The 22,038-nt window shown below is 45.7% G+C and overlaps 1 protein-coding gene across 5 annotated transcripts; it reads left to right on the forward strand.

Moving 5' to 3' along the window:
• The first annotated feature begins 969 nt into the window (after positions 1 to 969).
• Positions 970 to 20,711, forward strand: LOC135895899 (ATP-dependent RNA helicase me31b-like). Of its 5 annotated transcripts, none has more exons than XM_065424130.1 (12): positions 970 to 1,125; positions 2,377 to 2,487; positions 2,851 to 2,920; positions 3,513 to 3,747; positions 3,938 to 4,081; positions 5,340 to 5,434; positions 7,629 to 7,751; positions 9,444 to 9,572; positions 14,151 to 14,331; positions 15,392 to 15,603; positions 17,467 to 17,575; positions 18,436 to 20,711. In XM_065424130.1, the coding sequence occupies exons 2-11, from the start codon at positions 2,417 to 2,419 to the stop codon at positions 17,533 to 17,535; spliced, it is 1,329 nt and encodes a 442-aa protein (XP_065280202.1). In that variant the 5' UTR covers positions 970 to 1,125; positions 2,377 to 2,416; the 3' UTR covers positions 17,536 to 17,575; positions 18,436 to 20,711. The 5 variants fall into 5 exon arrangements, with proteins under 5 accessions (XP_065280202.1, XP_065280206.1, XP_065280205.1 ...); XM_065424134.1 differs by having other exon boundaries at positions 9,447 to 9,572; XM_065424133.1 differs by lacking the exon at positions 970 to 1,125 and adding an exon at positions 1,347 to 1,365.
• The last annotated feature ends 1,327 nt before the right edge of the window (positions 20,712 to 22,038 follow it).

Here is a 22,038-nt window from a genome sequence, read left to right on the forward strand (position 1 = left end):
TATTTTTTATATATTTTTATATATATTCAATATTTTTAGCTTAACATGTTGGTTAGTGGAACACTCCGTGCATTGTTGTTCTCGTGTACGGTCAGCCACAAAGCGCACAGTTGCACTAGGCACGAAATGTTTCGAGTTCGCGGTCGATAATAAAACGAAACGAACGATGATAAAACCAACTCGCAACGAAAGTCGATAATAAACTATATGATTACGCAACTGGACGCAATCCCTTTACGACTGCAATAGATTAGCGATACTACTTGCAATTTTCTTATACGTTTCCAGTGAACTGAAATATTAAATCACTATAATCGTTCTTCTTTCCCTTCTCCGTAACAATATGAATAGAATCGCTGGATTGGCCAGCCGTCGATAACATTTTGTATCGAGTTCGAATCAAGGCACTGAGTAAATAGCGTGTTCATTTCCTTTCTCCCATCCACTCATAAAAAAGTTAAAGAAAAATACCTAGCAATAATAAAGAAGTACCCTGGATATTTATATGGCCAACTGTGTTGCTTCGGTCGCTCGAAAAATATGCAAAAATAATATAAATGACTTTCATGTACCGCAAATATTGCTGTACGATGTCCTGTGTGTCACAAGTACCGCAAAGTCACATAATTTTACCCTGGTGAAGCGTATTACTTACAGCGACAAGTTCAATCGAACACAATGGATGTGTTCTAATCTGCCGCGTGAATGAAAAAGCGAAACCAGAACTAGCCTCAAGCTTGTTTCATTGGCAACTATTGCATAGCCTCTGCTAGAGGCGCTGCCATCTTACGAAAGGTCATGCTGTGGTCACGCTTGAGCTTTTTAGTTAAGTGAAACGGGGTAAACCTCCTACTGTTTACTTTCTAAATTTAGTCCTAAATATGTGTTTAAAAGGTGCGTTGTTCTAATGGGTTGTTTGACTTTTTTTTTGCTGATGTTTGTACTAGTTTGTACCCATAATTCCTTTGTGCAGCGGTCTTTTTTTTTAAATAAATGGTCAGCCATCTTGAGAAACGTCAGTCGATGTGTATGCCGAGAATAAATCGTTGTGCATCGGGAAGTGAGCCTGCTGAAAGGACAGTGAATGCTGCCCATTTGAGTCTACGGTACATGCGCTTCAATACCGTAAGTGAATTTTATACCTGCTCCTTCAAACTGTGAGGAATTTTTCGCCATATTTACTGGGCGGATAAAGTTGGGCGGTCCGTTAAAAATATCTGCAGCGTGATATGAACCGTGGCTTATCTAGCAGATTTCCTGTTCAACTGTTAAGCAACCGTATTCTTGTTTGCATGATTTTGTGTAACGCTTACGTAACGGGAAACACTGCCAGTTGTCTTCGTTTCGGCTTCGAAAGCCCTGTGTGTAAGCCTAAAAAGTGTAAATATCTTGCACCAGTGTTTGGCACCTTGCTGCTGTATATATACATTTTTTTCTTTCTGAAGTGCTGGCGTATCAGATACTGCGTTTGCGTTAGGTTTCCCGAACTATTGCAACGTGCTGCAGGCCACCAGTTATGCTGTTGCATAAACCACCCCGGTCCAGTTTTTTTTCAAGGGCTGTGTGGGTCATTGTGTTGCTGCCGTTCTGGGCCGTCTCGTGACGCCCAGCCTGGTTGTTGCTTTTGTTTAAGCACACTGTTGGCGTTTAGGTTGAAGCCCGCGCTTGCGCTGCGTGCGGGAAACCGAGGTTCGTTGTCCGTCGCTTCTCAAGGTTCGGGTCATTTGGAGCCGTTCGTACGAGCAGTGCAGGGGAAAGGGTAAGCGCTGCTCCGGTTTGGCCGGTATCGTGGCGCCCGGTGCTCGCGTCGGTCTTTTTTCTTCTCGGTTCGTTTCCTCTCGTTTACATGCCGACAACGTTCAACAAAGGCAACAGCCCTACTTGGACCTAGCCTAGTCCCCGAGGTGCGATATCGCTTTGCCTACCCATTATCTTGTGGCGTCAGTGAACCTTGGATAATGTGTGAAGCGTGTCTGCCAGTAGCAGTCCTCAGTGCTCCTATATCGAGAAGCGCTGTATCTGTTGACATGCTTTGCCACCGCGCTTGCTGATTATGTGCAGAATTAACGTAGCCTGTAAGTGTGCAACCCCCTTCCTTTACGCATGGCACGCTTGTTCACTTGGCGCGCTGGTTTCAGCTAGCAGACTCGAAAGCAGAACTCTGTTCATGAAGCAAGCGACCTGGTTTGTTCAGAAATTTTCTTTCGCGACGTCACCCTCTGCACCTTCGGTGCAGGTGACACCAGGTTGCGTTTACCTTACCAGACCAGCTGCTTAGTTGTTGCTTTAAAGGTCCTACGAGCTGCAGCTTATTGCATTGAGCAGTTCTTGTGATCATCCTGTGCTAACGCCTGCCACAATGACATTGCATTTTAGGGCCTTCTACCATAGTTGCGGCGCACTGGAGGAGTCCACAATGTCTACAGTAGCAGAAAACTCCGGGAACCATTCCCCTGAGAAGGCTGTAAACCACACCAACAACATTAGGTTTGTATTTTTACTTGTGTACCATGCTTTCTAACATGATTTGCCCACGCCGCATGTGGGCATCGATTTCCGGGTTTACCTGACTGTGTTTGTGTTAAAATAAGTCATATCGCTATTTCGAAGGCATTGTGTGCTAAAAGTGCTTATGAATAGTCCACACCATTTCAACAGCCTGGAACTGTATCTTTACTGCTTCGTCTCAATCGGCTGTGTGAGCCATGCTGGCTCCATTGACATGTTCTAGGCTGGCAGTCCCGAGCATTTTGCGCATTCAGTAATTAAAAAAATAATGGTGGCACTATTTAACTAGTAGAAAAATTAGCATTTTCCTTTAGCTTTACTTCTCGTTGTATTTCCTTTCAGGGATGTCGATGAAGGTGGCTGGAAATCGAAGCTTGTCATACCTCCCCGTGATCTAAGGAAGCGAACATCTGTAAGTTGCGCTTTCTCCATGCATATTTCTAAGCCAGTGTTGTTCAGGTTAGATGTGTCGCACACTCCAAAGACAAAATGACTTATTTTCCCATGTGAATAGTTCAAACAAAGCAATTTTTATTAGGTGGTTCCTATTGTGGAAACTGCTGCACTTAAGTAGCAATCGGCTATAGTTTAAGTAATTGTGTACTTTATTCGTGGGCAGGCTGTTCCCTCAGCTACTTGTAAGTCAATATTTTCAAACATATCTTGCAACTTCATTGCATATGGGCAGTTGTACTTTCAGGGCATTGCACACCAATAGCCTCCATTTTTATAGCAAGTGTTCACATTGTTGCCAATTTGCTATCTTAAAGGCAGCTAGAAATGCATTCATGTCTACTTGTTCTCAACACCAGAAACACTTTGCAGCCATAAGTTGGCACTTAAAATTCCAGCTGCACATGTGATGATCACCAGTTCTGCTTCAGAACTCAGTGTGACGACATTATACCACTCTCTGACGGTGCAACCTTTAAGATTAGGCCAGCGCATGCATCTCGCAAATATGCTGCTGACGCATTGGTGCCCATGTTGCTCCCTCTGTGCAGGATGTCACAGACACCAAGGGCAACGAATTTGAGGACTTCTGCCTAAAGCGGGAGCTGCTTATGGGTATCTTTGAGAAGGGCTGGGAAAAGCCCTCTCCCATCCAGGAAGCCAGCATCCCCATTGCACTCCTAGGGCGTGACATCCTGGCTCGGGCCAAGAACGGCACTGGCAAGACGGGTGCATACATCATCCCCATGCTCCAGCGGATAGACGTCGCAAAGGATCACATCCAAGGTCAGTGTCACAGTGTCGGTGTCCCTTGACATGTGGCGCACTCCACTGTGTCTCATCGTGATGATCATCAGTTCTGCTACAGAGCCTGTTTGACGACGCTATACCACTTCCTGAGTGTGGAGTGTTGTCCGTGCGAGTTATTGCCGTGCAGAAACGATGCTGAGTGTAGCTGTCCGCGCTGTTGTTGCAGCTATGGCCATTGTCCCCACTCGCGAGTTGGCCCTCCAAACCAGTCAAATCTGCATTGAGCTGTCTAAGCACCTGAAGGCCCGAGTCATGGTTACAACTGGTGGCACCAACCTGAAGGACGACATCATGCGCATCTATGAAAACGGTATGGCTGAGGTCCTCACTTTGGCTCTGTATTCGTTGCATTGATTACAAAGGGGGTACAGATTCAAAGGGTGACTGAATTTTCCATAGGAGACAGATTTTTGCCTATGCATCTTAGCAGTGTTGCAGGCAGTGTTTCTTGGTTCCACTGGTCAGGTTACTAGTAGAAATGTGGTGACACCACTCGGCATTTGCATGATTCATTGCCTTGTAATGGCTTGGAAAAGGAACTCCAGTGGGGGCTGCATAAATGATGAGCACCAGTTCTGCTTCAGAGCAAAAGTTGACGACATTATATACCAAAGCACTGATATGCAGTCACCATCTTTGTGTGGGCCATTAATCTCTTGCTTTTGGAAGAATGGTTATAACCAGAAACTAATGTTGCTTGCTCTATAAGTGTACTAAATGAATTGAGTCGAGTGCAGGCTCTCCGCTGATGTTTTTTTTCCCCTATAAGTTGGTGGCAGTACCTTCGCCCCACACGCTGGCTCGTTGCTTTGAAAACCCTATCGCAGCTGCATGGAACTTGACAGGTGTTTCAATGCTTCGAGTTTTGATGCTCGGTGGCGGAAACGATTTTATTCCCTGCCAACCTGCAGTCAATAAAAGGGCAACGGAAGTGATGCAAGAACAGTGCGCCGAGCAGATGGCAGCTACTCTGCCCGTAAGCTTGCCTCGGCCAATAGCTGCTGCCAAAAAAGCTGCAGCTTCAGGATAAGGCGACAGCAGCACTGCCGGAAATTTCAATATTTTTGCATCACCCATGATTTGCCAAGGTATCCACTGGACCCACTTCGGGACCATTTTAGTACACTCCTACCACATTAGTGGCACATAGTCACCTTTGTTCAAAAGATTGTTTTGGGTTAGTCGCTCACGTTGGCTGACTGCAGTGCAGAGCTTCTGAACCAATTAGTGGCACAGGAACAAAACGTACACGCTTCCACTATTTTTGCGGAGCAATCAAAGCCAGTGTGAATGGCGTCAATAGTGAGACATTTCAGTCTGGGCACAGGCAGGTCACACTTGATTGTGTGCGCAAGTTGCCTCGAGTGGCTCATTAGTGACCAGTTTCAGTTCGTCCCATGACCTCTGTTAGTCGCTTGTGTGAAAGTGCCCTTACTTGGCATTGAAAGTTTGCGCTCTGTAACCGTCGCGGCAGTTTAGGTTATTGAATATACTTGGTACTCCATACCATAGCGCATCTTTACTTGTCGCTCTCCCCCTTTAGTGACCAAACATGTAACGCATTTCAGTTCACGTGATCATTGCAACACCTGGCCGCATTTTGGATCTCATGGAAAAAAGAGTAGCGCAGATGGACAAGTGCAACATGCTCATTTTGGATGAGGTGAGTTGGGGATGTGTCCCGTGGGAGCAATCACTCTGCCTCTTCTACAAGCTCTCCACTCCCCCCGTTGGGTGGCGGGATATTAAAATTTCGAAAAAGATATTTGGACCCTTCAGATGCAATTTTCTTCTAAATTAAGTCTTCTCTTCGCACGAAACAAGCATTGCGAGGTTTCTGGAATGTTATGTAAACAGTGAAAGCTGACTTCCTATTCGCCTTTAACGCCTGCTTCACCTCCACCGTGGGTCGGCCGGTACTGCACTTTGTTCAACATCAGCTCGCATGTGAAAAATTGGTCTATGCACGAACGCGATCCGCCAGGTCCTAGCTGTAGGCAGCTTCACTGTAAAAATTTGCTTTCCTGAGACTCGTTGTCGAATGGCAGCACGGATAGGGAATTCGTTGGCGAATAAAACTTTACTGTCAAAATTCTGTTGGCCCACCTTGGCAACACTTGCTCGAGGATATAAACCCACATTGCCGAAGGCAAAGTGCACCCCATGCATCCATCAGCAGTGGTAGCACTGTCCTGGAATACTATTCTCGTTTGATCGCTTTCGGAGATACGATCACTTTTGTGTAACTCGTTACTGGACCCTGAGCAATAGCACTCAATGCACGCTGTCACCAGTAGATGCCGACATGTCTGGTGTCGGGCGTGGGAATGATCGTATCTTGTATCCGCAAAGGTGATCAGTTGAGATTACGGCCATTTCCCACAAATCTACGTCTGCCGCAGTCTACACGCGATGCCTGTCGCTGAAACCAGCGTTCTTGATGCTAGGGATGCATATTCCTGGACGATCGCTCGATCATAGCCCAATGTGTGGGCTGGCCACGCTGCGGCAGCCATTGCGAGTGCGATAAAAAGTCCACGTTGGTGGGAGGTTGATTTTTGTTTTGTTGCACTTTTCTCACTTAGCCGCACATTAAGCACTGCACTAGGTATGCAAAAACCGTCGTCGCATGCTGGTAGCAACATGCGTGCCACTACAAATGGGTGATAAACAAACAAGGTGGTGGCCATGGCATGTTTCCAGTACTTGGTTTTTGTACAGAAAAAAATGGTGGCACTTGGCAATTGTAATGCTGTGGTATTGTACAAAATTTTCGTTAAGCTCATTTGAGCACATTTTAGAGCCTGCTAGCCTTGCACAAGTCTTGAATAAGTGCAGTTTCGCGACTTTTTGTTGTGGAGAGCTACGAAATGCATTGAATCCTAGGTGCATTTACTGGGGATACTAAGGTAGTATTTTATTGTCGAGAGTTTCAACTGCAAATGCAAGTGGTGCACAAACAACTCTAGAGGTGGCTGCATAAATTATGAGCACCAGTTCTGCTTCAGAGCAAAAGTTGACGACATTATACCAAAGCACTGATATGCAGTTGCCATCTTTGTGTGAGCCATTGGCACACGTCGCCCACTGTTTGCGTTTGCAGGTAATGGCAAGTAAATTTACGGTGAAACTAAGTCGGTTCGATAAAGCATCCGTTCAAAACCTATTGTCGTTGAATTCATCCCATGAGGTTCACCTAAAACGAAAATGAAGGCCAAATTTTTGTTTTTCAATCTTTGCACGAAAAACCCAGGACCTTAGTGGGACAACATGGATTTCTAGGCATTTTCTCATATTTAGGCAATTCTGTGCCTCTGCTATTCTCTAATGGCATTTAATGTGCTCCCTAAAGGCCCATCTTTTTTAATGGCAAAAGAGCAGCACTATCCTATGGTCCCGTCAGATTGCCCAACTCCAAATTGAGTGTAGAAGCACGGCCTCACTATTGGTGTTGGAGCAGCATAAAAATCCGATCGGTTTGCAGTCGCATGACCTTGCCTTTTGATATGGTTACGCTGAAAACTTAAATTTCTGGTTCCTTTAGATTACAATGTAGTCCACATTTACCAATAAATGAAATCGACTTGGCCTGTGCAGGCACATCAAATTCCACGTTTTGGTATTGTAGAAGGGCAGTTTGGTAATGCAGCTCAACATGTTTTCCTCTTTCAAGTGTCTAAGCACATTCCTCCCATTTTGATCATGGGGTTCATTTCATCCTGGTGAAGTAGGAGGCTGCCTATAGGCAGCATACCCTTGTTTGTCATGGTTGCAAAGCGCTGTATTTCAGCGCTGCATTCTTGCTAAGCTTGGCATAAAGTAGGGTATACACCTGAGCTGCTGCTTGCGCTTTGCAGGCAGACAAGCTTCTCTCCCAGGACTTCAAGGGCTTGCTGGACAAGGTCATCAGCTACCTGCCCCCTGACAGGCAGATTCTTCTCTACTCTGCCACGTTCCCACTTACGGTGGAGCAGTTTATGGTAGGTTCTGCACTACTACTGGCTCGGGTGGATACGCAGGAATTGGGAGTGACCAAACTTGGCGAGGGGCAGCCCTTTAATGCTATAACAGCACGAGCGCTGAAAAACTGCTGGGTGCTATTTTTATTTGTTAAAAAGCATTCTAAATAGGAAAGCAGACCTACATTTAGTTCATTATTTTTTATTGTAATTTGCAAGATGTTGTTTGTGACATATTCCCTATATTTTCATTCCCTATATCATTTCGGTATGAATGCACTGATACCAAACTTGTTATTGTCACTCTACATCGAAAAACCTTTCGAGACTGAATGCAGTGTCTAAATAAAATCATTGAACTGAGAAAAACTCGTTTGAAGTTTACAGCTGTAACTTTTACTACAATGCAGCTACAATGATATTACTGCCATCATTTTATAGCTCTATTCAAGAGAATGGCCATACTTAATATGACTGACCTCCCAGGACACTGAGAAAAGCTTCTTATAAAGTTATATACTGCCCCTAAACCAGAACGACAAATATTTACTGCTTCATGTGCCCATTAGTGGCCTTCAAGCTAAATGAATACGAAAATTGTATAAGGTAGCCTCTCCATAAGCAAATAAACTTGCGCGAATTTCCAGTCAAGAACACATGTGGAATATTTATTGAATATCATAAATCGTCATGCCACACTACTTTACAGCATGCCAGGCCTGCATGCAGGGCCTGTGTTGGCTTGTGCTGTTTTGAAAGCCTTGCCTTGGTAGCACTACAGTCTAGATGCTCCTTTTGAGACTAGCAGCTTGAATTTCCACCCCGTTGCTCACTGATGCCACTTCAAGCAAGATCACTGCACTTCTCGAGAGTTCAGGTGACTCGCCCTCTGAATACTGAATAGTATGCTGTATCAACGTAGTCTTGAATGCCACTGGATGTGCTGGCTGACAGTGTGACGACATCAATCTACAGCTATGCCCAGTAGAATCAACAGCGTTGGTAGAATGTGGCACTTTGGATGCGACAGGTGGTTCCATACGTGCAGCGTGCCGTTGTCCGCGACATGCAGCTTTTCGTTGCGTTCACGTGTTCGTTTTTTCCCGTAAGCTTGACATGTCACCTTTGGGTAAGCGTCTACTGACACTCTATGCAAACCGGCAGGAACGCCAGAGATGGTGGTGTGCACAAAACGGAAATTAACAAAATGGCCGCTTCGGTTGGCCAGCCAATGGGAGGTGCGAGATGCCTCGCGTGCCCGCGTCCACTCGGAGGCCTGAAATTGCTATTTGGAAAAGCGGCGAGAGTGATCTTTCTGTTTAAATGGCACCACTTTGAGCTGGCACAAAGTGTGCACAAAGAAAACGGCTGCAAAACAAGCCCAAGATGGGCAGCGGTTGGCCACTGTGCACGCAGCAAGTTAGACAATTATTGCCTGGCACAGGGCATGTCATGGCTCCTGTAGCATGTTGAACGTGGTTTCTTTTTCTATTTACCAATCGAAATTGGCGTAAACAATTTAGGGGAGGTGCTTGAAAGCAAACATTCCTAAAACAACTTTTTCTCAATTTATTGGCCATCTTTTACCATTCTAGAAACTGCAACCCCCACTTAATCCCACTGCTGTGCATGACCTTGCAGATTTTGTTGAAATCGTGCAGCTTCTTCTGCTGTTGCCTGTCGATACAATTGTGCCTTTCACCTTTTGCACAGAAGAAGCACTTGCACAGCCCGTATGAGATTAACCTGATGGACGAGCTGACCCTGAAAGGTGTGACGCAGTACTACGCTTTCGTTCAGGAAAGGCAGAAGGTTCACTGCCTCAACACTCTCTTCTCTAAGGTGAGCATGCCCTTTTCCTGTTTCTTGGCGTGCATGGCAATGCATTACAAGGGCTAAAAACAATGCTCAGATGTGTGCTGTTGAGTTCAGTTCTTTGTTTGAACTGTGAATCTAAAATGAATCTAAAAGTTTGCTGGCCAAGCCTTTGCATATGGGAACAATTAAAGATGTCCGAATAGGGCAGACCAAGAAGCAGACTTCAAAGGGAAGGCTGTTCTGCTGGCACAGTTACCAGCAACATAGATTTTAATTCTTTAGCTAGGCCTGGCATTTTAAAATGTGCAGACAATTGGGTACATTGCACTCGCTCTCTGCGGTCTGCAAAATTAGCTAAATTTACCAAAGGCTGGCAGTGACAACTTCGTCACGAGTACCCTTCGCAAACATTGAAAACGTGCAAAAAAGGGCCTTTTTCTGTGACGCGCAGTTGCCATTCCAAGCTTCTGATTGCAGCAGTCTTGGTCTTGTTTGAAAGAGCAACTCTTCTCGTTTAGTTCACTCTGCCGCTACCCTGTGTGCTGAATGGCTGTGAAGAAAAAGCCCGCGAAAAGGTAGTCCTGATGCGCAATTCCATTCGTCGATTGATGCAAGTGACTGCAATAACGCCATGCCATTGGCAGATTTTCGACGTCGTCTGCTTGGGCCTGCGTAACTCTGCACAGATTGATGTCATATTCAGTTTGTTACAAGTAATAAATTTGGCGAGCAGAAGAAATGGGTCGTTTTAAACTTTCAAAAGTGCACCATCGCTTTGGAAGATGCCGGCAATAGTTTGCCCGCCATGCCAAGCCCCACCGGAGTCTCCAGACAGGGCTCGGGTATCGATAGTTCATGGAACTATTTTTCACTCGTTCATGCATTTCTTCTTTATTTCTTTTTTGTTTCAGCGGCCATATTAGATCCTCGTGCTTCGCGGCAGTTCGGGAGAGGGGGTATCGGTAGTTAACGGAACCGTTTTTCGCGATGTACGTGCTGTGGGTCCGCAGCAGCTGTTACGACAGCAGCACTAGTTAGGACTAGTCGTAAGTTCAGCAAATACATAAGCTTGGGTTGCGGAATGTGCGTGTGGTGGGTCCCTTTTTTTTTCTTTTTCCACTATAGGGGGGGGGGGACGTCGGTTAGCAATCGTGTAAATATGGTACTGTTCGGAGTGCGCCTGTTATGCACGGAAATAAAAGCAAATTTTATGCGACCGGACTGGGGGTGCGCCTATTATGAGTTAATGCGGTACAGTCTTTACTAGATTCTATCCTGCCCTTCATTGTAACGCACACCCATTTTGCGTGGCTAAAAAGGGGGGAGGGACCCGCTCTTGATTTTAAGGGGGGATGAGGGTCTTGAAAACTTTTTTTTTATTTCGTAACATATCTTCCTGAAAATTGGCATGCAGATATATCTTTGAATGCTGATCCCAAATATATATTCAGATTTTATATATCTCATCTATAAATGAAGATATTGCAAAATAATTCATCCCACATAGGTCTTTTCTTACGGGCCATTATGATAATTTCTTAATTAAAAAAACTAGTTTCAAAGAATGGCTGTCATTTCCAAGGGCCCACTGCACATCCTAAAGCTAAAGAAATTTTTAAAAAGTGATCATATAGGTCATGAATGAATAACAAAGTAGGAAGAAAAAAACAATGCGGGAGTAATTAGCTTACATCTGACCTAATTGCTAGTCTAATGGGTTTAATGAAAAATGGAAAGCTTTAGGATGTAGTTGAGGTTTTACTGAAAAAAATGATACCTAATTCAATAAAATCAGTTGATGCAAACATTATGAAAAGTTCTGTAAGGCAAAGGCATTTGATCGAAAAAGCAAAGCTGAGAAAATTGCATTCAAAGTTTTGCTTACTCTGCCACTTTTGTTTACCTATCACAGGGAAAAATTTAATGCTTTAGCATGCAGCCCAGTCATTACTGAACACAATAACACCAAACTCAAAGAAATCTGTTCATGTAAAGATTGTGAAAACCTCTGTATTGCATTGGTACTTGGCAAAAAAAAAAAGCTCAGAAAGTCGTCTTTACTTGCTGCGCCGACGTTCATTAGCTCGAACTTGCGGAAAGTCGCGGACTTCTTCGCCAATGAAGTTTTAATGTTGTCTGCGTACTTTGCACGCCCCGCGCACTCCGCGCAAAACACCGCGTCGAAGCGTTGAGCACGCGAGCTCGGTTCAGCCGCGTCCGTCGGCACCGAAGCGGCGTTCGGAAACGCCGAAGTCGACGTTAGGCTTAGGTCAGCCGGCTCGGCCGCTTCCGACGACACGGAATCCGAAGCGACTTGCAGCGTTTCAAAAGTTAGCATTTTCGACGGGCTATCTAGGCGCATCCACCGGCACTGCAGAGACTTGCGGTAACACCGAAGTTGTCACCGATCGGGACTGTCCAGCCGCGTCCACCGGCGAAGCTGTTGTTGGCGAGCTCACTCCAGCCGCATCCACCAAGGCCACAGCCATATCTCTATGCCACAGCAGCTTGCGGCATCACCGAAGCTGTAGTTCTCGACGATGTAGCGCTCTTATTCCATGCGCGCCTCTTTTTGCTGACTGCTTTTCGCGTGCTTGCTTTCAAGCGCGCGTCTCGCGCCATCGTGACACGCGGAACAAAGACACCAGGCACGCAAAAGCAAGAAATTCGTGGTTAAAAGAGGCGACTCAATAGCCAATATATCTACAAGAACGATAAAGAAAAAGGCAGAACGAAAAATACAAGAGGAATGCGAAAAATGACGTGCGCGCCGGCGAAAGCAGACGACGCGAAGGAGTCGAACAACGCGGCCGCGGGGCCGCGGCAGGCGAAGCATGCGTCACGGCCAATCGGAGGGCTGCGCCTCGGGGAGGCGCCCGCTTCACCCAATCAGCGGCTGTCTCGCGACGATTTCGCTCTTGAGAACGGGTGCTTGGGGTGCCGATCGCTCCGCTGCACGAGGGTCTACAGCGCGCCGAGGGGCGCCAGAATGGAGAGCGGGAAACCAGCTTTCAAACGAGACCAAGATGGCGCCGATCGGTTCGCGTCGCGCGGAGCTACGGCAGCTTGAAAATGAGGCAAATCTTCGCGCTTGGCGTTCAATTTCGGCTCACCGACGTTTCTAAATTGCCGTTTTTTTAATACTTCGAGTAGGAATTGAGCCATAATATTTTGTAGAGGCATAGTTGGGACATTAAAGACTTCAAAAACGCAATTTTTGAAAATTGCCATTTTTGACCATTTTTCGCGATTTCAAGACCCGCGTCCCCCCTTAATGCACTCGTTTGCCACAACCTAAAATAAGTCCTTTATGGCACCGCACACCTCATTCTTTAGTACAGGAATACCTTTTACATATTTACTCCCGATGCACTAAAGTTGCGATAAATAAAAAACGGTTTCACCCGAAAGGCAAAGCATTGATTACGGTAGGAAATTAGTAGACATCCATACAAAAACTAAGGATAGCACTTTTATCAGCTGTGAAATTTTGAAACATTCACTTGCCAACTAAACAAGCATGGTGTCGAGCACGCACAAGCGTGAACAAGTCTCTCGTAATGACCACGGAAACTTTGTATCAAAATGCTGGAGTGGGGAAGTGCAATAGCAGGAGCAAGCGAATTGACCTTTGTGCAGACTTTCGCTTCAACGGGCACTAAGCAACGAGAACGCGGTGCGGTGCGCCTAGGTGCCTAGACTCTCGTCTCCCATCGCAGATGGCTTTCAAGCTGGGGCCAGTGCCATGCATAGCAGCCGCCGGAGTAGAAAGTAGTTTCAGGAACTCGGAACGCCTGTGATGCCGCCCGATTTCCATCCACCTCGGCACACGTGATCGCTTTCCTGTTAATTGCGGCCTCGTGATGAACTCGGTATGTCGTTGCAGTCGGCACTTCCATGCTCGTAGAGCAAATGCGGAAAACGGGAAGACCAGGAAGATGGACAGTGCACTAGCCTAAGCACACGTACTACAGCACAGGGAGAAAGCTACGGCCGCTAGACTTGAAGCGCGTGCAAGGCGGCCATTTTGAAATGCCGATGGCAACATGGTAACGCAGATCTAGGGTCGTACTCTAACGCGAAGGCTGTTTTTGGTCCCATTTTGTCGGAATAAAGTGCGCATTATTCAAGTAAATATGGTAAGGTTAATGCTAGGCAATGTGTTGTGTGTCGTCACTTCATGCAAGTTTATCACTTGCAAGTTGGCGTGCTGTTCACCTCTCATTGAGGGATAAAATTGAATATGCATATTTGCTGCTTGAGGTGGTGTTTGCACCCAAGAGCTATAGTTGTGAAATGGCACGCAATAAACCCAATGGCAGCAACTTCGTTCAGGGGTAATGTACACAATGTGTCCGAAAATTGAGCAGTACACCGGACTTCTGAAATTTGTGCTGCATTGGCTCCACATAATCGTGCTTCAGCCGTCTGAGTTGATGTGAAGATACGCGTTGGTAGCTGCATTCACAAAACTGGTGTAAGAATATTTGTTTGTGGGCAAGTGTTGACTCTGGAGAGGTCTCTATAGTGCCAAGAGGACGGAGTCTCTTGTTAAGTGTTGGGTTTTCCACGTTGCTTCATTGCCTCCTGTTCTCGCTGCAGCTGCAAATCAACCAGTCAATCATCTTCTGCAACTCCACTCAGCGGGTGGAGCTTTTGGCCAAGAAGATAACGGAGCTTGGCTACTCGTGCTACTACATCCATGCCAAGATGTCCCAGCAACATCGTAACCGTGTGTTCCACGACTTCCGCGCTGGCCTCTGCAGGAACCTTGTCTGCTCCGGTGAGTTGTCTCGGGGGAGACGCCCTGTAAATGAACAGCCAGTAGAGTTGTCTAGTACGCCTAAAAAAGTTGACCCCACCCACTGCTTGATCAGCTGAAGGTTTTCAGTATAGTGCTTTCATAAAAAAAACTTCCGCATGTAGGCGCACACTGGATGTAGTAAAGTTCGTTAGTTTTCCAGTGACAGTTCCAGATAGACTCGACGTGAAGCAATTCTAGCCTTCTTTATCTCAAGGGCTATGAAATTGACTCTAGCCATAAGCTGTTCAGCCAGCTGAAACTGCATGATGGCATTCTTTCGCAGGAATGGTGGCCTGGTGAAAGCATGCGCAATCAGTCCATTGCGGTGCATTCAAATGGCCTTTACGCCCGTTCTGTCCCGCAAACATTTGAATTGTCTCACTTTTATAAAATGCCCCTTTGCAACTATTAAATTCCTTTCGCTTAATAGCGAATTTTTTTGTATGCATTGGTGTCCACTGTCATGTTTCTTAGATGCCTTCCTGGCACATGAATTGCTCACGTGCCAGGCTTTTGGGAGTTGGGGACACGAGTTTTAGCTTGTGCTGCAATAAATATTGGTAGTAACAGTGCTGGTAGTGATGCCGTGTGACCATTTGTCCTGCAACAAATGATTGTCTTACGTGGGTGTTCTTGTCAAAGCAATGCAAGATAAAAGGAACAGCAAATTGTTCACTGCATGACTGCCTTTCACCAGGAGATAAGCAGCATGTGGTCAGTTACCGCAATAGCTGTCCTCGCTGGTGAAACTGCGCCCAAAGATGATGCCACCAACCCCAGCTGCAAAAGTTTGATCCTGGTAAACCAGCATTCCATGAATAACGTATACGGACAAGCTAACTCTCCATTGTCACTCTCTGCTCATACGAGTTTTGCGATGGCATCTTCCATGGCCATTCGCACCATCGTTTTGATTTACCTTGGCAGCCAGCTCGTGAATTTCTGGGCAGTTGTTTGCATGTCTGTGCCTTGCTAGACTCCTGAAACCCATTGGTGGTTCTTGTCCCCCCCCCCCCCCTTCCCCCTCCCTTGGGTGCAGACCTCTTCACGAGAGGTATAGACATCCAGGCTGTGAATGTGGTGATCAACTTCGACTTCCCAAAGATGGCAGAGACATATCTGCACCGCATCGGCAGATCCGGCCGCTTCGGCCACCTTGGCATCGCCATCAACCTGATCACCTATGATGACCGCTTCTCGCTGCACCGCATAGAGCAGGAACTGGGGACGGAAATCAAGCCTATTCCCAAGGTTTGTTGCACTGTTTTAAAATGGTTGAACTTTGTTATAATTCAGTCGAACCATACACGGAAGTGGCTTTGTTAAACTGTTTATGCCTCTTTCTGTTTATAACTCATACCGTCAAAAACCTTGCTATAGGACCTATGCAAACAAAACGCATGGTTAATGCATCAGATTGGTCAGCAAAGCATCTCCTGTTGGTTTGAGTGGCCCGTTGGTGCCTTGTTGTGCTAGTACGTGGAATGAGAACATGAAATTACAAATTTGATTTGCATAGTCAATCATATACTGTGGATGGTGCAATCTTATGGGATTGGGATGTTCTAAGCCCTTAGCCAAAACATGCATGCACGTCCAGAGCGTGCCATTTGAAGATGTTGAGATTCAACATTTGTGCTCCCAGAATGCACATGTTGAACTGCAAATGGAGGTATTCACTGTAACCTTCACTGCCTCGGATCTTGTAGTAGCATCATTGTACCAGCAGAATAATTTTTGAAATAAGCATGGCCAAAGAAATTGTAAATTTACATAATTATCTGACTATACAGACAAGGGACGGCTGGGGACAATTGGAAGCAATGCGGCTGTGATGTACAGAAGCTAACTCTAATTCTTAAAGTTCACACTTGCTGTTGTGAACATCATTGTTTTAAGTGACTGAACTGTTTGATTTTGTGTGATAGCTCATTTTCTGGCTATCAGTGCTTTTGGCCTGTTAACCTAGTGCTGCCTCATGCGAAGAGATCTCCCACGTGGCGGTCCTTGTCGGGACAGGCGGTGTTATGCAACGTGGGAAACGAGGTTGAGAATGACCAGTCATTGACACTAATTTCATGCACACTAAATTATTGCCTCTAGTGTTGGCGCAGCAGGTGGGCACTGAAGTTGTGAACTTGAAACTCCCGCAAAAGGAAGTCTGGATTTCTATTTCAGCATGCCTAACACTTGATAAGCTGGTTGGAGGTATAAACATTCTATTTTTCAGTCTACATTATACGTCTATTTTTTAGCTCGGGTCGCACATTCAGTTTTGGTGCTACAAAGATATGTTCAGCAGCTTTCTTTTTTACGCCAGTCCAGATAACAATATCAAGAAAAAAAATCCGTTATAACTAATAATCGCTGCAAGTAGACTACTCTGTATTGCAATTTCATGTAGGCATCGGCATAGAATATATGCTCTACAAGTTGCGTACTAACCTCTTCTTTAGTATAGCACAATTATGTGTACAAGGGTTATTTTCGTGGGACTGTGAAAGGAATTGGTTTAAGTTTGTTTTATATTTGGATAGATATTGGCACTTTGCACAAGCCTTGCGCTGTGGCTTACTCCAGCCTTATAAACTGCAAATTTAATATGCTTGCAGAATCGCCATTTTGCCATTGTGCAAGACATAACTCAAGAACTGTGTCAGCTTGAAAAATGTAATTAAACTAATTTTCTAACCTTTTGTACGAGTATTATTATTAAGGTTTTCAGCGTCTCCCCTTAATGTTGACATTTGATTGGATGAACCAAATACAAAGGTCACTTTCTTAACCTGAACATCGCAATTTAACCTTGATGCTTAAAACTGCCTTTTTTTCCACCGTTAGAAAGCTGCTTGTATCTCTGGGAAATCGAAATGCAGGATTTGAAAATTTTCTGGAACATGACTAGTACATCTTGTGCCCTACTGATGCGTTCACTGCATTTTTGTTTTCCATTTGAGCCGCGTAGATTTTGCTGAATGATGAATGCAAAAAAGTCAGTTCTGCTACTGAAAGTAGTCTGAAGATGCATTGTTTCTGATGCCAATGTTTTGTTCGTAGCTTCGACTATCCTCACATATGCAGCTAGTAATGTAGATTTCGTTCTCAAATGCTTAGGTCATTGACAAGAACCTCTACGTGCCAGAGCTGCAGCTAGAAGATGCAGAAGCAAATGCCAGCAAATAGGAGCCAATCATCATGTATTTTTTCATTAGCATAACTCATGGTAAGTCGTTTTCTTATCCAATCTGAAGTATAGTGTAATCACAATGGAGCTGAAGTTATAGCCATTACTACTTATAATTCTGCCCTTGCAGCCTGGATTGCTGTCTGGGTGCGGGGTTGTTATTTCATTATCACTGTGCAAGCTAAATCTCCTGATGCAAAGGCCTGAAGCGCACCGCTGCACTGATTCTCTTTTTCCACATGCTTGTCTGCATGGTTGCTTTCTCTAAAGCAACTGTCAAAGCCATTGTGTGTTCACATTGCCATCTGTGCAGTACTGCCACAACAGCGTTTGGCATTTGGTAAACGAGCAGGCAGAGCACTGCAAGCGAGCCTGATATCCTGCAACAATCTTCACTAGACAAATGCATGCATCAAGCAAAAAGTTGCCTTACACTTGCATTCACTGTGTGCCAAGTGTTTGACATCAAAGGTTTGCAGTGCATTCAAGCAGATTTGTCAACATTCAATTTTGCAGGCTCCTTAGGGGCCACAGAAACGTTCGAGAGAAATGGATGCAGGTCTTTTACTGCCCCCAAGGGCCAAAATCGCCTCACGCACGTCTGAAGTAGCTCTAAAGGACTGCCCGTACATTTATTGGACATGTCTTTCACAGTACAAGCACAGATGTGTGCATGCGTGAATAATGCAGTTCAATCTCATTATAAGGAACTTCAATATAATGATTCTCAATATAACAAAGTATTTAACTTTTTATAACTTGTCTATAGAATACATGTATTTAGAGCATCAATACAATGAAGTGTTTATATACGATTTCAATATAATGAAACTTCACTGCCGTCGCAAAGGAATACCGAGCAAGCAGCACACTAAGTTGTTTCTTCTTTTCTTTTCCAGATTTTGTACGTCACTTCCAGAAGATTCTGTTGTATACTGTACAGAAGGGAAAATGTGCATGGATGTGCCTGTGTGTGTGCGTGTGCGGTTGTGTCCTGCAAGAAAAACTAAAAAAAACATGGACTACTGCAAATGAAGTTCGTGGGATGCCTGAAGTGAACAAGTATTTATTTCTCCTGGAAGTGTCGCCTCATGCCATAACTTATACTTTTTTGTCGTGTGCGAGAGTTGCTGGGAAGCTAATTCAGCCTGTAAATGTGAAGACAGCGGGAACTTATCTTTAGGAACAAGTTCTTCTTTTCTTTTTTTCCAATTATGTAAATTAATATCTGCAAGAACAAGTTTTTTTTTTTTTTCACCTGCCATGTGGTGCTGCTTTGCCCGTGACATTGTACAGGACAATATTGTGGCTTGTGAGCGCATTACAATGGCATGATTACCGCCACACCGAAGAGACGGTCACCACTCTTCACTTATTAATTGGATGCTGGCCAGAACTGACCTTGCAACAGTCAAGACTGCCTCTGTCCCCTCCCGCTTCTGCTCCAACGTGGCAAGACCCAAGATGAGGACAGTGTGTGCAACAAGTCCTCGTTCTGCATCGTGATGTGCAGTGTGTGTTCTGGACTTTTATACACCTGTGTGGACTTTATTTCAAGTGAAAGAATAAGGCAGGGCCCACGCACTCTTGATGAGCGGACTGAGGTTTTTGTGAATGGCCATGCATTTAGCCTGACTTTTTTTTTTATGTTTCATTTATTAACAAGTGCTAGACTCGCTATTAGTTGAAAGCAAGAACTTTAGTTTTCCCCATAGAATTGGCACCTGTTGGCAGCAAAAATTTCTTGCTCTAATGACAAAATTTTGGTGTGCTGTGATCGGTAGTGCACTTTGGACTATACTGACATATTGATATAACAGAGCTATCTGGAATAGCAAGAACTTGTCGGACATACTTTTTGCGTTGGTGTACTTGCCAGCTTTTTTTTCCCTTCAGACGTTTTTCACTTCCATTCGTGTTGGCTCTGTAGAGGTGCCTTTGCATGAAGCATGTTTCGACAGCCCACAAATTGTAAATGGTTGAAGCTCTCAAATGTGTCGAGAGACCACCGGTTTGTTTCGAGCTAACAAGAAAGCCACCTCGGTCAAAGCATGCGCAGCCAGGCAGGCAAACAGGCCCGATGATTGTTTTGCAGACAACTCAATGTGTCGTACCATTGCAGCTGCAGGGCCCCCCCTTTAGGCCTTGTACAAAGTGTATATTTGTATTATATGTTCTCAACCAGTGTGTCGCCTTGTCTGTCGGAACAAGATTTTTGGACTAGACACTTGGGGCAGACGAGGTCTGCCGGCCCAGACACGCATGCAACCACGTTGCTCACACACACACAAATGCTGTGTGGCTCTCCTACTGCGCACAGTCGCTAAGATGCCCTCCTGTATGCTTGCTGCTGTGATGGTGGGCATCAAGAGTTGACCTGCCTGTTTGCGACTGCTTTGACACTTCCAATCACTGCCCCCATCCATATCCCCCTTCCCTCAGTTTTTGTTTGTGCAGGTGTAAAAACATCTTGCCTGCCACCCCCACCCCCCTCTTCCCTTCCATGTCACTTTTCCTTGCTATGCTCGTGCTTCCTTGCACAATTTCTTCGACCTTTCCCTACTTTTCCTCTTACAAGCTCGCCATAGGCGTGCTTGCAAAGTGCCGTAGCCTGCAGGAAGTGTGGACGCTGGGTGCTGTGCAAGTTTTGGAGGAACCCCCCACGACTGATCGGCATAGTCGGTGTCATTTAATTGCAGCAAGTGACCAGAAACTTCCTCCATTGCTTTGCCCACCGCTCGGAACCTGTGGGTGCCCAAATTTCCTCGAACCTCGGGTCATTTGGCCTCCCGGGGTCGCCCACTGCCAAGCTCCACGCTTCCTTGCTGGGCACACTTGTACGAGATTTGGAACACTAGGCCAAAACAAATTTTTCAGATTTTTTTTCTTGTGCCAAGTGGAGGGATTTGTTTGATTGTTGTTTGGTGATAATCGAAATTGGCCAATGCTTTGTTTTTCCGTCGACGATACGTTTTGATAACAGTTCTGGTAATTAATTTTCCTAGCGGCAGTTTTTCTTCGTCCCTCTTACTTGAGGTTTATATATGCAATACGGCTGTAAGATGTGCGATTGGCCTAATTCGTTTATTGGCTCAAGTGAAGACCATATCCATTAAGAATATGTGATCAGAATAACCCGTGACCTGCCAAAATAAAAATTTATATCTTTTATAAATGCTTGTCCCGGTGGTCTGGAATAAATGGTGCACGCAGTACTGCACGTTTGCTCTAGTGGAAATGGTAAGTGAAGATTCGCAAGTGAATGGAATGAACATTGGGGAAGCGAGACAGTGCCTTGGAATCCACCCCATCGACCGCATTATGACCCTTTCGTAGCCTGCGGAAATATCTTGCCACGACATTGCAGTCTCCCCTATTTCAACGATATCCCTGCTGTTCATGCCCATCAAATTCTCTCGATAAACATCGCAGCTCGCTCAATGTAGAACCCACATTGAGGAGAGGCCCACTTAAATTTGCCTCGTGCAGAGACCGAAGGGTAGGAGGGTAACACACTTATGAACAGTGCACTTCGATTATCCGACCTCGACAGTCCCGCACTGCCTGTCACGTCACCCTCCTGCGCTTCGGTCTCTGAGGAAGCTCCAATGTGGGTTTCACATTGCGCGAGCTGCGATATTTATCGCGATAGATACAATAAACTTGTCCAACGTACAAGGTGATCTACTCACCCCCCGACATGCGGGTCGGGCTACGCTCCACGGACCCGGCAAGGCAGAAGATCGCCGCCAGCCGGGCTGCCAGCGTCATGAACATGTTAAACGTGAACATCTGAGTGCAGTAGGGTCGTGCGGGGATCCAGGGGGCCTCCTAGTCTAGGTGGTTCTGCCTGAGAGGGGCCAAATTCCTTCGCAAATTAAAGTTTTTTCCTCCTCGGAGGCCGGGTGCCGCCGCCTTAGATGCTCTGATGGCTGTGGATAGCAGGGATATCAAAGTAGGGAGGCTGCAGTGCCATGACAACACTAGTTTGCCAGGCCCTAGATTTCCGCAAGTTACCAATCAATAAGGCCCATATAATGCGCTCGGTGGGCCGGATTCTACGGCACCGACATATCTCCATTTGTTAAAAAAAACGTGCTAACTGAATAGACATTCGAGAGCGGCTTCGTAATGGGGTTTAGCCTGACGATCCGAAGTGACATCTGAACAAAAGGAAGTTGGTTGCAGGTCGGCCCCGACCCGCCCTCTTTCAATGCATGAACGTCTTCTCACGCAATGGGAGTACTCGGGTTTTATATGGCGCTTTTCTTGGGTGCCGAGCGTGTTCCAAGCAACACAGCCGTGGTTCCACCATAGTTCTGTCCCTTTCTCTATGGTTCCACTATAACGTCGTGCAATCGCAGCTGCGTGACCTTCCTTTTGGCGTGCCCGAGATGTGTAACGATGGAGAACACGGGTTCAGACCGCTTATGGTATCTGTCCAGTTCCGTGGTCATAGCGTAACGCCGACCGTGGAAGTGTGGCACGGCATGTACGAACGC

This window comes from Dermacentor albipictus, chromosome 4 (assembly GCF_038994185.2).
Source record: "Dermacentor albipictus isolate Rhodes 1998 colony chromosome 4, USDA_Dalb.pri_finalv2, whole genome shotgun sequence".
NCBI classification, from domain to species: Eukaryota; Metazoa; Arthropoda; class Arachnida; order Ixodida; family Ixodidae; genus Dermacentor; species Dermacentor albipictus.

Coding starts and splice junctions, on each gene's coding strand:
- LOC135895899 (XM_065424130.1), top strand. CDS start 2,417: ATGTCTACAGTAGCAGAAAACTCCGGGAACCATTCCCCTGAGAAGGCT. Junction 4,082..5,339: donor CATGCGCATCTATGAAAACG/GTATGGCTGAGG, acceptor AACGCATTTCAG/TTCACGTGATCATTGCAACA. Junction 5,435..7,628: donor ACATGCTCATTTTGGATGAG/GTGAGTTGGGGA, acceptor TGCGCTTTGCAG/GCAGACAAGCTTCTCTCCCA.